We start from the raw sequence: 17090 nt of genomic DNA on the forward strand, positions 1-17090 counted from the left end.
CTGTGGTCAAGGTGATGGGTGGTGGAGATAGAAAGATCCCCGGGGCTGGTTGACCAGGCGGTCGGTCAAATCAATGAGCTCCAGGTCTGCGTGAGACATGTCTCCGCAAATAAGGCAAACAATGAAGGAAATACCTGACATCAACTTCTGACTTCCAAATGTGCACACGTACATGCATGAACACACACACACAACACACACACACACACACAAACACAGAGAAAGAGTGTATATGATGTGCACACATGCATGCATGAACACATGCATACACAAAGAAAGGGATAAAGGAAAAAATGAAATTAGGACCTTGCACAAACGGTGTTCTCTACCAAATTCCAAGCATGAGCCCTCCATAGGAGGAGCCTCTGTGTGCATGGGAGGCTAAAGAAACTTCTGGAATGGAGGAGAACAGATGTAACTGCATGTAGGAAAGGGTAGAAGATTCTCAAGCAGTAACCTCCTAGCTGAGACCAGTGGCGTCTAAGGATGTCTTATGCGAGCCCAATGACCTGCCACTGGTACAAAGAGAAACCTCATCTGTATGGTCCCCAGGCCCTCACCACTCAGGTAGCATTGGTTGGAGGCATGAAGGTGCCATGGAGAGCAGCTGAGACTTGGCACTGGGAGAGGCCATTAGCGAAGGTGCAGACAGAGTAGCATTGGAATCCTCAGGCCTGAAGGCATTGTAGAGAAAAGTTGAGGTTTTGCAGCAGGAAAAGAGCCCCAGAGAGGCTACTGGTGGGAGTGCAGTCTGGGTATACATTTGTTTGCACAGGTGTGCACTTGCTATAGCATGTATGTATATGTGTGCAAACTCATATAGAGGGCAACTCATGGGAATCAGTCCTCCCCTTCCACCATACAGGTTCTGGGGATCTAACTCAAGTCATCAGGCTTGGTGGCATGTGTCTCTAACCCACTGAGCAATTTATTTATCCCCAGCCCTATTTATTTTTTATGTATATGTGTGTAGGTACATGTACGTGTGTGTGTGTGTGTGTGTGTGTGTGTGTTTGTGTGTGTGTGTGTGTGTGTGTGTGTGTGTAAGGCTGGACCACAACCTCACCTGTTATCTTCAGGAAGTCTGTCTACCTTTTTTGAGACAGTGTCTCTCACTGGCTTAGAGTTCCCCAATTAGCAAGACTGAGGTTAGCAGGCCCTGGAGAATGTTCCTGCCCCGGCTTATACCATGTTTGCCTTTGGGCTGGGACTCAAACTCAAGTCAAGGCCAGCACTGCTACTGAGCCATGCCCTCAGTCCTTAGAGGCTGACTCTTTAGAGGCAGGAAAACAATAGAATGTGTGACATAAACCCCTGGAGAGGCAGTAAAGTTGCCCTTGCCCTTGCGATGATCTGGAACTGACACTGTTCAGATAGATCTGCCTCGCCCTGCACTGTATATAAAAATCCTCTTTCAGGGGAAGTGTTAGAAAATGCTCAATTTAGGTTGAGAAGACACCACCACAAAACCAGAACCAACTCCTGCTACCTGGGGACTCTGTGAGACCCGCTGGGCTAAAGAGGGCGTGTTTATGGTACAGGTGACATTTGAAACTGAGATTGCTGGTTTTTCCGACAAGCCTCAGAAAGTTCTTTATCTTCTGGCTGTGGACATAGCTCAGTGGCTAGAGATGCCTCCCACCAAACCTAATGACCGAGTGATCCCTGGAGCCAACATGGTGGGAGGAGAGAATGAACTCCTCTGAAGTGTCCTCTGACTTCCACATGCACGCTGTAACATGTTTGCACACATATACCAAATCACATATACAAAACAAAAAGAGTTCTCCACATTCATTTGAAGGACCAAAGCTCATAACTCTCTTGGGTATTTAAAGCCTGGAACGTTCAGTGGTTTGCCCAGTATGTTGGTTGCCATAGTGGTTCACTTCGCTCTTCAACGTGACTTGTTTGATACCGGGAAGTGGGCTAGAAGTATTAGTTTAAGCATTGGGGAGGGAACCCAGAGAATTTGCACCAACTGACAGGTGTGTCCAAGGACACGTGACCAGACAGGACAGAAAGAGACAGGCCTCAGGGTCCTCAAAATCAGCCAAGAACAAAAACGTCCAACTTCCTGATAGTACATCCTTAATTATTTTCTCTTTTGTCCATCTTGAGACAGAGTCTGATGTATGCTAGGCTGGACTTGAATTCTGCACATAGCAAAAGATGACCTAGAATCTCTTTGCTCCTCCTGCTCCTACCTCCTGATTTATGTGATATCGGGGATTGAACCCAGGACTTTGTGCATGCCAAACAAGTTACCTACTGAGCTCAGTCCTCAGCTCTGACTCACCTTCACTCAGGGAAGTCTGCTATCCCTGTATTATCCTGGGTTCCTCTTTCATACTGCCCTAGGGTGTACCAGCCTTTGCTTCTGGGTTGGAAATCCTATTCTTCTCCCCAGGGCAGGGGTGACCAGTCACCTCTTCAGCTGACCTCAAGTTAAGTTCCCCTCTCATTGGCTGTATGCAGCACGCATATCCCCTAGAGAGGAGTAGGGTTTGCCCACTGCAGTATGGGAAGATTAGCAAAGGAAGTTGATAAACCTTCTAGGTCTTTAGTCACTCCTGTGTTCAATGCTTATTTTTTTGTTTTGTTTTCTTTCTTTTAGAGTCTAGAAGTAATATATATTAAAGGGTGAATAAAAATGGGAGCTGTACAGAGAACTTGGGCTGGGCTTGGAGTCAAAAGGGGTTCAGAACAATAGGGGATAGACACAGCAAGACCACAGGGCAAGGAATAGGTAAGAAAGACTAAAGGGGAACTAGGCAGGGCCTGGAGAACAGTGTGTGTGTGTGTGTGTGTGTGTGTGTGTGTGTGTGTGTGTGTGTGTGTGTGTGTGTGTGGTGTAGGCGGGCATGAGACACAGAGCCATACAGAGAAACAGAGAAAGCAGAAAATTACAGAGACATAAAAAGGGAGATAAAGAGGAAGAGAGAAAGAGACGAGAGAGAGAGAGAGAGAGAGAGAGAGAGAGAGAGAGGAGAGAGAGAGAAGGAGGAGGAGGAGGAGGAGGAGGAGGAGAGGAGAAGAAGAAGAAGAAGAAGAAGAAGAAGAAGAAGAAGAAGAAGAAGAAGAAGAAGAAGAAGAAGAAGAGAGAAGAGAGGAAGAGAAGGAAAAGAGAGACTTTCTTAATGTCTCCATGCGTGGTATACTTTAGATTCAATTATTTTTCTCTTCCAATTAAGGCAGATAACCTGAGAGCTCCGGAAAGCCTCATTCTTAAGGGACGGAGTAGTTCTATTCTAAGGCTGGGGCTAAGTCACGATCTTCAGTGCATGCTGGATGCCTGCTGTAGGACAAGCCCTTCTGAGGAATGCCCACGTAATACACGCAGTTGCAAATGCTCAACTGCATCTTCGGATAAACCTCTAAGCTCTTCATTTCAAAAGAATCTCTTTTGTTTATTTTCCTTTTCTGAAATGACCCAACAGTTGGACATACCTTTCCATAAACAGCCAAGAGAGATTAGAAGCAGCTTTTGCCTGTAAGAGGGTTATTCATCATAATGAACCCAGTAGCTAGCTAGAAAGGAGAGTCGGAGTCTTAGGGGTTTGTGGTTTTTAAACTATTGGCATCTTGGACAAGAGGCTGGAGATAATGATGTTTAAGTGGAATCCAAATTTTACCCTTGAATTTCTGTGCAAGCTCAGGACTTTTCTACTTTTTTTTTTTTTAAATAAAGGGAAGAAGTCTTTGGGGAAGGGAGTAGAATGGGAGTTTTCAGGAAGCTAGAATTACTGATGTACAGGTGCACAGTGAGACTTGAATAAGAGTCCACATATTTAATAATGGCGGGCCGACTCGAGTAATAAAATACAGATTCAATAGCTCACTGGAGGCTTGCCAGGTGGAGAACACGGCTTTTTGCACATTACTTTACCCAGGAAAAAAAATAGTCTCTGGTTTTCCTTGTTCTTTTGCTTAAATGAGGGCAAAAAATTAAAAGAAAATCCTTACTATGATACGGATTTTCATTTTGTTCCTTGCAATGTGGTTCCAGACACCATGGAGGAAGTTTGCCTTGCTGCCTCACATGGGGTTAGCTAAGGAGTGGTTTTCAGTGACAGGGGCTTACTACCTGGAAGGAGTCAGCTGCTCTCAGATGGCCACTAGGTGATGGTCTTCTTCTTTTTAGCCACATGGAAAAGCTCACTGGACATTAGTCATGACTCAAGCGGCAATCAAAGAATCAATATCCAAGGGTGCCCCAATGGAGGGGGGCGATCATACTCATCAACACTGAATAAACACATGATAAAGTATGCATAAATATTCTTTATATAAACATGACACAACATTAAATAGTTCAGGTACAGACACACCACTGAGAACACACCCACTGATGTCAAAGTCGGCTGTAAACACCACCTCACACTGAATACAAAAGCAGCTTTGGCCCCCAGCTCTGGGTTCACAACACGGATGGATGCCCTGCACAAGGGAAGGGTTCTCCACAGCCCTCCCACCCCCCCACCCCACCCGCTCCCCACATAGTCCCAGCAGAAGGAAAAGAAGAAACCCAACAATACAGCAGCCAGAAGAATGAGAGCAGCAGACCCCTCCCCCAGAGGAAACACGGTGCACTTGGGGCAATTCAAAGGATGATGCGAAATTCGGTTGTCACAATGGAAAGAAATCGATTTCGAAGTAATACTTTTTCAAGCGCCATTCTTTCTTCAGAGGACGCATGGCTTCCTAGACACCAACCACTCCTAGGTGAAGGTTATACAGTGACTACCAGAAGGGTCCTGTCTCCTGCTAAGTGACAGGAGGTAAGCCCAGCTTCCTTTCAGAAGGTGCCAGGTAGCAGGAAGTGGAATACAATGCTTTCCTCCGTCAGCTCCGAGCACAGCGTTTCCTTCGATTTTCTATGTAAATGTAGATTATATTGCTGTGTGTGACATTCAAAGGTGACTCTAGGATTGAGTTTCGAGCAGTTCAGATCCCAGAAATTTTGTTTTGAAACATTCAGATTTGGACGACTAAATTCAAACATGTACAGAAGTTCGTTCTTTTGAGCTCAGAGGGGCCCTGGTTTATTTAGCTCCATCGACAGAGAGCTAACAGTGCAGGAGACAGTGCGTACTGAGTCCAGTCAAGACACGGTGCCGACTGACTCTCACGACTGTCTGTCTAGCACAGGTTTGCTGAGAAGGTCTGGATTCTCCGTGCTGGATATTATTCTTCAGGGTGGTTTGTGGGAAATAGCTCCAGTGTCAAAAACCCAGACCAAAACACAACGTCAAACTGGGCTTAGTTCAGTTTCATATCATATGAGGATCCTAGAGAGTTTCGGTTACCAAAGTATGGTAGGAACCTCCTTTCAGTTCAGTGTTCCCCATCACGTTATATACACAGTGTGCGTGCGTGCGGAAACTCACACATGTATAGGTATGCATGTTCCTGTACAATTTTATTTGTGTGAAACTTGAACAGCACGAAACAGTACGTTGCAAGAACCAAGAGTCAAATCCACTAATAGAGTTCGACAACACACCGAAAGAGGACAGAAGCTGATTGGGGACAAGTGGTGTCAGCTTGGCAATATACAAAATAACTCAGGACCACAGATTTTTTTTTTCCAAGCCTGCCGTGCTTCACGTGGGATCTGGATGGACACTTTGGGACCCTTAGGGAGAGCACATGGCATCTAGTGCATTGAGGCTCACCAGTGATTCCAGAGCTGATAGGAATTAAGAGACCCAGGCAGACCAATTTCTGAGGATACTTGCTCTGAGACAATAATTTCTTTTTCTCTTAGAGGAAACAAAATCTACTTAAAAGTCTGTTTCAGAACACATCTCTTCATGTTTAGCGGTATGCCTCTCCTTCTTTCCTGCTGAATTGGCATTGGACCAAAATCAGTTATTCAATGGATCAGTAAACAGGTAGCTTCTCTCCCGTGAGGTCGATAAAAACCCATTTTATCACCATCAGGGATGGCTCCCCCCACCTGCGCCAGACTCCTGCTAGGCTGTGTGGGCTGACGCGCTTGCGTGGTCACTGCTCTCAACACACCCCTTTTCTACAAGGCCTGCTCGGGCACTCGCTTGTGAAAAATGACCGACTGTCTCTGCTGGTACTGCTGTTTGCGCCTCTTCCTTTTGTCACACTGGCACAAGAGGAGCGTCTTGAAGGTGGTTCTGAATGTTTTGTTGCACAGGGCATAGCACACAGGGTTCACGGTGCTGTTGATATAGCACAGCCAGTAGCCCAGATTCCAATAGGTTTTGGGTATGCAGCTGTCACAGAAGGTGTTCACCAGGACCATGATGTTGTAGGGGGTCCACGTGATGATGAAGGCTAGCAAGATGGCACTGAGCGTCTGGGCGGCCTTCTTCTCCTTGATGAGTGACATCCTCTTCCGCTTGGTGATCTGACTTCTGGTCTTGAGAGCGAACCTCTTAGCCAGCGTGGCCTCCTTGAAGGACAGAGGTAGAGTAGCCGTGGTCTTGTCTGCCGAGGAGTTGGTGTCGGAGGTCTTGACTGTGTCCACGGCAGACTCTAACTGGATGGGAAGCTTGGTGAAATCCTTCTGACAGTTGTCACCATCACCCATGCTCTTCTGGGCCTGGAGCTTGTGGGCATTTCTCTCCACATCCACAGTCCCCAGGTCCTCGTTGGACACCTGCAGGTTATCTGAGGACGGTAGCTTGGTAGAGTTGAGGATGGAGCTATGGCCTGGAAGCTTGAGGACAATGGAATAGATGGCCCTGGTCTCCGAGCCAATGTCCTCTTCATCGGAGGAAGCAGAGTTTTCCAGGGAGGCGGCAGCATCGTTGTTGTTCCAACTGTCGCTGCTGCTGTGGTCTTGGTCCATCTGCTCAGCACTGGGCTTCCAGCTCTTGGTGGTGAACCAGAAGTGACAGCGACCGTACTTCCTCCTGGATGACCGTTTCACGCCTTGCTGCTGCAGTTCATAGCTGCTACAGCTTCGAGAACTGCCCGTGGGGTGGACAAAGTTTTCTGCCTCCGCTTCTGTCCCCGAGGCCTGTAGGCCAGCCAGCTCTTTGGTACGCTTCTCAGTTTCCTTATAGATCCTCCAGTATAAAATAGTCATGATGGTGACAGGCATGTAAAAGGCGGCGATCGCCGTGCCGAAGGTGATGGTGGGCTCACTCAGAAACTGAATGAAACATTCTCCTGGGGGCACAGTTCTCTTCCCTACAAAGTATTGCCAGAACAAGATGGCAGGAGCCCACAGGACAAAGGAGATGACCCACGCCAGACCAATCATCACACCAGCTCGTTTTGTTGTTCTTTTGGCTCGGTAGGTGAGTGGCCTAGTAATGGAAAAGTACCTATCAAAGCTGATGACCAGCAGATTCATGACAGAGGCATTGCTGGCCACATAGTCAATGGAGAGCCAGAGGTCACAGGCTAAGTTCCCCAGTGCCCAACGGTTCATAATGATGTAGGTGGTGAACAGGTTCATGGAAATGACCCCGATGATCAGGTCTGCACAGGCCAGGCTTAAGAGGAAGTAGTTGTTGACCGTCTTCAGCTGTTTGTTGACCTTGAAGGCCACAATGACAAGGATGTTGCCAATGATGGTCACCAACGCCAGGAAGCCGGTTAAGAACGCAATGAAGACCACTTGCCAGATGGTGTGACCCCCGAGAGGGTCGCTGGAGGTGTCGTTTGAGGAGAAATTCCCAGTTTCTTGTGAAATGTTGTAGCTGCCCAACTGAGTGACTGTCCCCAAGGGCAGCCCTGCCTCTGAGGGACTGTGCACCCAGGAAGAGCTGATGTTGGGAAACAAAGGCGAGGTTGTACTGTTACTGTGCAAGGTCATTGTGACGCTCTGACATAGTCTGGGGAAAAAAAGAGAAGAGATGGAGTTAGGAAACATCTTTGTTCTGTTTGGTATGCTCTTTGGGTAGCTTACATTATGCGTGTGTGTGTGTGTGTGTGTGTGTGTGTGTGTGTGTGTGTATAAATTACATTTGTTCTTTGACAATTATACATCATCAGTCCCAACTTCTCTTAATTTCCTTCCCACTCCTGTCTGCTCATCCCAGTGTCCCCACAAAATCTCTCTCACATTCCTGTCTACATTTTCATTCTGAGGGAGGGTCTCAATCTGTAACCCAAGCAGGTCTGGAACTCAGTCTTTAGCCCTCAAACCCGTGGCCTTCCTGCCTCAGCCTCCAGAGCTGGGACAAGGCATGCACCACACTTGGCTGTGTATTCTACAGTTAGGATGTGTGTTACAAGACGCAAATTTCCAGGCAGCTAAATACCACCAAGTTAATTCTCTCACGTGAAGGGCATGAGCCAAGGGAATGCTGGGATTGATTTGTTCAAGGTAGAACAATTAGCTAAGGAATGGAACTTGGTGCATTCTCCTCACATTTGTACAGACATTTCTCGGAATGCTGACAGCAAACCCAACAGATTTACTCACTTCTCCTACTTCCACAGGGAAAACGTAGCGGATGCTTATGTGGCAATTTATTCAACCACAGTGTTACGGTCATCCTACTTGGCAAGTGCATGTGACCAGTGGCATTTCATCCACCTGATAAAATGATGAACTTGAAGGTGACACCAGCTGTTCCAGCCTCACTGGACTGACCCAAGCCAACCCAAGGCAAGAGAGAAAAGCGTCCACCATTTAACTTGATGCAGCCTCTTTAGCTTTATCTAGTTTGTTTGGGAACAGATCCTTGTATAGCCCAGCCTGGTCTCAAACATCCTAAGTAGCCAGGGATGACCTTGAAGTCTTATTTTTCTGTCTCTACCCATGGAGTGTATATATTCAAAGCATGTTTCACCACACCTAGAATATTTGGGCCTGAGGAATCTACCAGGGCCTTTCTGCATGGTGGTGGTGGAGATGGTGGGGGGAAGGGGCTTAGTAAGTGAGTTACATGCTTAGCTGGTGACATCATCTCTTTAAAACATTATTGAAATAGGTGATATGCTTAATTTGTATAACATTCGGTAGCACGCTTATTTCTTATATCTTTCTGGAGAGATTTTTATCTTCCTGGGGTCTCATCTTCTGCAAAGGTTCTTAGACACAGTTGCTAAGTTTCCTCTTTCAGTGCCAGGCTTGCCTGTCAGCCTTGTTTACACCTTTTAACAGTCCAGAGCCACTCTGTGTCATGCATTGACGTCTATTGCAAGGGTTCCTTGCCATTGTGGCAGGGTTCTGCTCTCATGGGAAGGAATCATGTTCTGGTGTCTTGCTTTCTCGTCTTATGATGACCATGCTGATTTTATTACAAATAGACATAATATCCAGAAATCCCAAGACTTCTGTCTGTCTTCTTTCATCTTGTCAAGGGGAGACACAGCTGATGCCTGTGATTTGGCATTATTTCAGATATTCTTTTGTGTCTAGCCTGACACCCTTCCAGCATGTTTTGAGACAGGCATTTGCTACTTGGCCCTGAGTCCTTGACCTCAGTATGGACTTGATATATATCCAAACAAAGACCATCAGTTTGGTCGATGTATGTGGATGCTAGGAAGAGAGAAAGGCCTACCATCTTTGTGGGTGCTGGGTTCTGCTCTCCACCTTTGTACCTCTGTGTGCAAAATCTGAGTGTAAGGGAAGGCAAAGAAAGATGGGGAGCAGCAAGATGGGTGGAATCCTAAGAAGCAGATACAACCTGAAGACAGGTGTTTCAAAACTAGACATAGCTATTTCTAAGCCAATAGGACCACCTCAACCTTGGTTATATAGCAAAAAAGAAAATCTCCCTTTGTTCCTTGCACTTTTGAAGGAAGGCGTTGATTCTCCACAACTAACGGTTCTTGATTAACCTACTCCATTAAAGGAACAAGTCAATACTCTAGACTAGTCTACCTCTCTAATAAGTAACTTGAGGATTATAGTTAACCCTAACTATACTTTGTTAAAACAAGTGGATTTGAGTTGCTCTAACCATACATGTAATAATCCACTGTAATGGGTATGTAGATCCGTATCACGGTAGAAACCATTGACTCTCAATATGTTGAGAATGTTGGCTATAATGTTTTCATTACATGTATTTATTAGCTTATATTTTTGTATGTGTGACATACATGTTGTGAGTACATATGCCATGGTGCACGTGTGGAGGTCAGAAGGCAATCTGGGGGGGGCGTTTGGAGTTCTCCTTCTAACTCAGGTCATCAGGCCTGACAGCAACTACCTTTATGTGTTGATCCATCTCACTGGCTCTTGAAATATGTTTTTAAGAAGTAAAAAAATATGATTAGAGGTAAAAAAAAACCCCATAATTTGGTCATATCATCAACACACTTCATTAAAACCATCTCTTGTAAGCTGCTGTGATTGGTCTGTGGAATCCAGAAGTCTCAGGCTCTGTGCTTATGATCTCACCTACAACTGGGAGCCAAGACATGAATAAAATCTTTTTTTTTTAAAGTCAGAAAGTCAAGCAGACAGTAAGAAATCCCTCCCTGTGGACATTCACATGATGTTGTATAAATTGAAAAACAGCTAGACTTGTTCAGTTGACCAAAGGCATCAAAGAATGTAAGAAATTTGAAAATAAGGCTCAGGTCAGTTGTTTTCTTATAGCTTCTTTTGTCCTACTTGGTTGTCTACAAAGCACTGTAGTCCTGTCATTTATCCAGAAAGTGTGCCAAAATTCAAAACTCTCTTTTTTTAAACTCATTGGGAAGTCTAAATTACTTCCTGACCCCAGAACTCTAAATTAACTCTATTTATTTACATTTTAAATTAAATTTTATTTTATGTGTAACTGTTTTGCTTGTATATGTGTATCTGCACCACCTGTGTGTCCGGCACCCATGGAGGTCAGAAGAGGACCTCGGTTTCCTTGGGACTGCAGTTACAGATGGCTGTGAACCAACACCCAGATGCTGGGAATCAAACCCATGTCCCACTCAAGAGCAACAAGTGCTTTTAACTATCGAGTCATCCCTCCAGCTCTGTAATTCTACCTCCATTTTATTTCTTTTCTTCTTATCCTAATTGTGGGAAGTCTTTTGCAGTCTGCAACCATGTTTCTTGAAAGACCAGGAAAGCTATGTAGCGTTTCCTCTGTTTAGAACCCGGTGTATGTCATCTTCAGGGCTTATTTTGGGTCTCTGCTTTGGACAGGAGTGTCTGCTTTCTGTCACAGTTCGTGACAATACTCAACAGCTAAGTCATCATGAATAGAAAGATCACACCAGGCCGCTAGGTGGCAAAGTTGACTCAAAGAACAACTTCGCTGCTATAAGACACCTAAGCGGCAGGCTGTCCCTGACCACAGACTTGGAACTCAGCTTAGTTCAGTCATGCGGTCTACAGAGGATATCAAACAGGGCGGACAGAGCTTTGCAATCAAACATGTCTTTAAAGGGAATCAAACTTGTGAACTTAACCCTCGTCTTCATTTCAAGCTGTGAGGAGGAGAGACGTTGCCTAATATGGTACAATGATTCTTGTTGTGAACAAAACATTCCTGAATGCCAAAAGTGGGATAAAATTCCACTTAAAAGGGAGAAAGCTTGTTTTAAAAAAGATGATGCATCGGACTGCCCGCCTGGTCGCTGCCTTTCATAAGCTTTTATTCGACCGTGACAACAAAGTGGGAAAGGCTTGGCATTGGTTCACACAGTTTTACCTTAAAAACAAACATCTAAGTTGGATGATTGTGGATCTCCACGAGCACCTTTCAGGCCTAGAACATTTTTTTATTAGTGTTTTTAGAGGAATGGAATGAAGTAAAAAGCAAACATGAGTAGCTCTTTTCAAACACTGGAAAGACCCCTCTTTACTAAAGACGGCACGCTGTCCCCAGGGTTCTTGGAGGAGAGAAGACCTTTTCAGGTTAAGATTTACATACTGGTTTTCTACATTCTGAAGGTCATTCAATGTCATTCCCTGTGACTTCTATGCTTTTGGGGTGGGAGGGAAGAAGCCATGTGTTGAGAAAACACCCCTTAATCTTACAGAACGGTGGAAATAATTTTGCTTAAAGATCTCCTAGGGGGTCAGGAGATGGCTCAGTTGGTTAAGGACCTGAGTTTGGATACCCTAGAATCCAAGTAAAAAGGGAATGTCATAGTGTGTTTGTCATTCCAGCTTCTGATGGCAAGATGGGAGGCAGATAGGAGGATACCTAGAAGCGAGTTTTTCTTATACAGTCACAAAACAAGAGGCAAGGCAGAGCGTGGGGACTGGAAACTGAGGTCATCCTCTGACCTTCATATGTTCCCTGCGGCATGCATGTACCTGTGCTCAGACACATGAACATGTGTGTACACACAGTCATACATATAAGATATAAATGTACACTTAAAAAGAGGAGTAAAAAAAATCTTCTAGTGGGAAAAAAAATCCTGTTAGGACTGTGATGTGGATAGGTCAACACACGTACAGCAAGGCTACCCAATGACGAGTTCATTTGGCCCACTATATACACTGTCATTATTAACAAGTCAGACTCCTGTTTCTTTGAAGGTCCTCACTTAAAAGACTGTCTTTACAGCCAGACATGTTCCACATATCTGATTTTCCTTAATATTCCCATTTGTTTGCAGATCCCAACTGATCCATCTTTTTACATCCAATTGTAAGTTGAAAAAAAAAAATCAAAATGTCCCAAAGCAGTGTGTGAGCCCTGCTGACCCATCTCTCTATCCCCTTGTTTTTGAGTCAGGGTCTTTCTTGTTATTTCTGCCCCTGCCCTGCATACGACAACTTCCCATTGAACAGAAATTACAGAAAACACCCAGCATACCTAGCCTAATCTAAAACGGTAAGATAAAGAGAATGCTCCTCTCTGATTGGCTGTGGAATAGGTTTTTCTAAGATTTACAAAAGCTCACTTTTTGTAGACTCTAAGGTGACGGTTCTCACTTCAGAAGGCTCTCTCCCTGGGGGGAATTTGGCAATGTCTGGAGCTGTTATTCTTGTTACAACCTGAAGAGAATGGCTCTGGACATCTAGGGGGTAGATACTAGGGATGCTGCAGACTGAGGATAAAGTTCTGTCTGGTTTCAAGTGTCAATGAGGCTCAGACGGACAAACTCTGGCACAAACAGAGATGGAAGAGGTTCAGAAAAATGTCATAATACTCTGTTTTGCCAGGAAAAATCTGGAAAATATCCTGGTACTCATTAATACGGCAAACTCCAGTTCTCTTCAGGAATCAATCTGGGGCTGTGTGGAGGCAGTTTAGTAATGTGTTTGCCTTGCAAGTCCAAAGACCTGTCTTGTATTTCCCAGGACAGGCAAGAAAAGCAGGTGTGGTTACACAGGTATCATCCTAGCACTGGGGAGGGAGATTCCTTGGGCTTGCTGTAGTCTTGCCTTACCTCAAAGAGTTCTACATCAGTGAGACACTCTGTGTCAGAAAAAGGTGGGGGTGGTGATATAGCTCAGCAGGTAAAGGCACTTGCCATGTAACCCCAGTGGTGACCTGAGTTTGATTCCTGGAAACTGCGTTAAGAAAAACAAAAGCCAGATATAATAGTTTACATCTGTAACCCCTGCCCCAGCCCTCCTAAAGTGAGAACTGAGGTGGAGAAGAGTCAGGAGAGTCGATGGAAAGTTGTCATATGCAGGGCAAGGGCAGAAATAACGAGAGACCCTGCCTCAAAAACAAGGTGGAGGGGATGGAGAGATGGGTCAGCCATTAAGACTGACTCAGTTCCATGGTATCCAAGGACTCTTCTGTACACTGTAGTAGCAGGCACACATAACCTGGTACTTGTTAACATATCTGGTACACAGATATACATGCAAGCAAACACATATACATAAAATAGTAAAATTGAAAAGGAACCAAGGTAGGGGTAAAGAAGTCTTGCAAAGGTACTCTCTGGTCTCTGTCTGCACACTGTCGCACTTCTGCATCTGTCCACACGCACACACACTTAAACAAAAGCAAAACCCAAAGCAGATAGCACCCGAAGGACCATAGCTGAGGTTGGTTAACTGTAGGCTCCTCTAACCCACCTCCCCCACATGCACAAAGATATGAATACACCCAGTGGTTAAAATTCTCCTCCCCGGAGCTCATTGCAAATGCAGAGCCCAGGACACCACATAGGCCGGCTGGCTCCCTAGCAAGCATTTCAGTCATGAACAAACCTGAATTTCAAACAATACCTGTGTTTATAAAGCAGAAAGTAGAAATCCAGTTCTCTTGCTCTTGCCTCTCATTCTCAGGCCCCTGAGGAAACCACAGGCAAGAGTTTACTTAATAACTAAATATTTGTTAGGGGGAATGGAGTGTCCTTCTAAAATCTGGCCTTCTGCAGAATTATGCATGGGTCTTTTAAGCACTTACTTCACACCAGGCACCGTTGGACACATGGGTATTAAGTCATTCAGTCCTTGCCTCCACCCTATAAACTGAGTCAGTGACTAAAGTGTCTCCTGAGAAGATGGAGGCATTGAGGGGTCTGGAGGGGGGTAGGGTCACATAGCTCCTAGGACGCAGAATTAAGAGTTGGTTCAAGGGCTGGGGACATAGCTCCGGATTCAGCTGGTCACGTGCTTCCTGTGTAAGCATAAAGAGCTGAGTTCCATACTCAGAATTTATGTTAAGAAGCCTGACTTGGTGGTACATGCTTGCAATCCCTATTCTTGGGAGGTAGAGACAGTAGAGACAGACAACTTCCAGGCCAGCCAGTTTAGACTACTCGGCAAGCTATCTGCCAGTCAGGGCCCCGTCTCAGAATAAAAGTAGAGAGTTCCCGAGAAGCAACAATGAGCATTTTCCTCTGGCATGCATTTGTACACACACACACACACACACACACACACACACACACACACACACACACACACACACTCACCCTGATTCAAGGCAAATTCAACTAAGATTTTGCTCCTAACGGCCCCACAGTGTTACCTTCCCTAGCTTCTCTTTCTCTCATTTGACAGTATGTTACGGATATTGTTCCTATTCCGTGGAAATAAGCCTTAGTGCCACACATGTTTGGAAAGGGACAAGGGACCATCCAGCATCCAGTAGTTGGCACACCCTGTCCCTGGCTCAAGTGGAATTTCCAGGGCAGCAGAGTGCATGAGATACTGTGTTTGCTGAAAAACTTCTCTAAATGAAATGTTGCAGAGCTCAGCATCAGCGAGGCCAACACAAATCTCCAAAATCCTTCCAAAAATAAAATAGCTGGTTTCCAGAACAAGCTCTCCTCACAAGCTCTGCTGCCGTGTTAGTAGGGAATGGAAGGCTAATGTATCAGATTCTCCTGTCTAAGTGAACCAGACACCAACGGTCTGCCCCACACTCTACAACGGTGCAGCGGATCCGAGAAATGAAGAGATACGAACGGGTTCAGATGAAGCAGACAATGGGGTCAGAAGCTCACAGCTGTATTCATTAAATGCCAAGGGCACTGGCAGACTGCGACTAAAATGTAAAGTGTAAATTAAAAATTTTAAATTTGATATGTAAGCACTTAAAGATGGGAGTTATACCACTAAAAATACCATATGTGGAAATGAGAGCAGGGAAATATGTGAGAATCAAAATAAAATAATAATAAAATGTATACTTTGGCAGAGCCTGTGCCATTAAATATTAGAAAACAATGACCTCTTGTTTTGAATTTCCTGTATCAACTGGAAACTAGAGCTCAGGCTAGTGTGAATTCTGGCCCCGTGGGACTCAGAACAAAGAGGCAAGGAAGAAAGTTGAGCCAGTCAAACAAACAAACAAAAACCCAAAACACGAGAGGGATAAGTCTGAAAAAAAAATTTAAATACCAAAAGTGTGAAACCAATACAAATAGATTCACCCCAGGCTGAAGAAGGAGAAATCCTAACGTAAGCAACCGGAGAGCGACAACTGCAGGCTGAATGTGAGTTATCCTCAGAAGAATCCTTCAAACTGCACAGGTTCTGACTGACACACAACTCACGTCCCCTCCACACCCCGGGCTGTGCACAGGCCTTCTGCCATGATGAATGTGTTTGAGGAATGTTTTCCTTTCTCCTCAGAGCTCCATCAGGGCCAGGTGTAAGGCGTGTGGCCCTGCACACAACCAGGAGTGTTGTGTTTTGGACCTAGATACACCGGCCTGCAAGCTGAGAGTGTGCCTTCCCCTTCCGAGGCTCACCCTCTGTCTCCTGGGACAGTGCGTGTAAAGCAGAGAACCCAACGGCGGAGATGTGATGAGATCTCCGTCAAATATTGTTATGGACAATATTTATACAATATATCTTAACGTTACCATTATTATGTTAAGTCACCTCTTTTTTTTTTTTTTCTTTTGTGTGTGCATTTGTGTGTGCTCATCACAAGTGTGTTTGCTCGTGTGTGGGCGTATGGAGGTCAGGATGCCAGGTACTTTCTTTTGATTCTTTAATGTTTTTTTTTTAAAGACAAGGTCTCTCGCCTTGCTGCATTAGCTAGACTGCCTGATAGTAACCGCCAGTCTCCTCCACAAGCCATAGACAGTTTTAGAGTTCCAGGCGTGCTCAGTCCTGCCTGGTTTCTACACGGGTGCTGGGATCTGAGGTCAGGTCCTATCCTGTGCATCAAGTGCGCTTACCCACTGATGAATCTTTCTAGACCCCAAAGCCTATGTCTTAATGAGGGTAGCACGCATCAGATATTGCACACGATTGACACCCTGCAGGAGAGTAGCCCGTCCTCTACGAAGGAACTGAATTTTATTTTTTATGCAATTGGCAATTTTAAAATTAAGATGAGGAAGTCTTTATGATATCAGATGCAATGTGTCATGTTGCATTCGAGATGGCACCACCATGGGCCCTTGCCTTGTTCCACTTCTTGTTGTGAAATGTCACCCAGCTGTAATTATCCAGATTACCCACCATACACTGAGCCCTTCCACATGCCACTCATCTATATGTCACCTATACTCTTTAGACTAAGGCTTTAGGTCTCTGGAATGCAACATTCCATGTATGAAGAAATAAAGACGAAAAGAAGTTAAGAAGCAGCTTGCCCAAGACGCCTTTGACTGGTTAGGTAGTAGTTGTTAGATGCAGACTGTGAGCATTGGACTCCAATACTTTACTATAACCCCTCTCATGAATGAGCTAAGGAGACCCACCCTTAGCTGAGATCTCCACCTAACCCCCAAACCCCTCCTCACCCCTGTGGGCAGTT

At 45.2% G+C, this 17090-nt stretch overlaps 1 protein-coding gene across 4 annotated transcripts in view; it reads right to left on the reverse strand.

Annotated features, from left to right (window-relative positions):
- Positions 1 to 4264: 4264 nt before the first annotated feature.
- Chrm3 (cholinergic receptor muscarinic 3) overlaps positions 4265 to 17090 on the reverse strand; it is a 447786-nt gene continuing 434960 nt past the window's right edge. For all 4 annotated transcript variants that reach the window (XM_032885104.1, XM_032885103.1, XM_032885105.1 and 1 more), the window contains one exon: positions 4265 to 7823. In XM_032885104.1, coding sequence (XP_032740995.1) covers positions 6035 to 7804 — 1770 coding nt within the window. In that variant the 5' untranslated portion in view covers positions 7805 to 7823 and the 3' untranslated portion in view covers positions 4265 to 6034. The remainder of the gene's footprint in view (positions 7824 to 17090) is intronic.

Source organism: Rattus rattus, chromosome 14 (assembly GCF_011064425.1).
Source record: "Rattus rattus isolate New Zealand chromosome 14, Rrattus_CSIRO_v1, whole genome shotgun sequence".
NCBI classification, from domain to species: domain Eukaryota; kingdom Metazoa; phylum Chordata; class Mammalia; order Rodentia; family Muridae; genus Rattus; species Rattus rattus.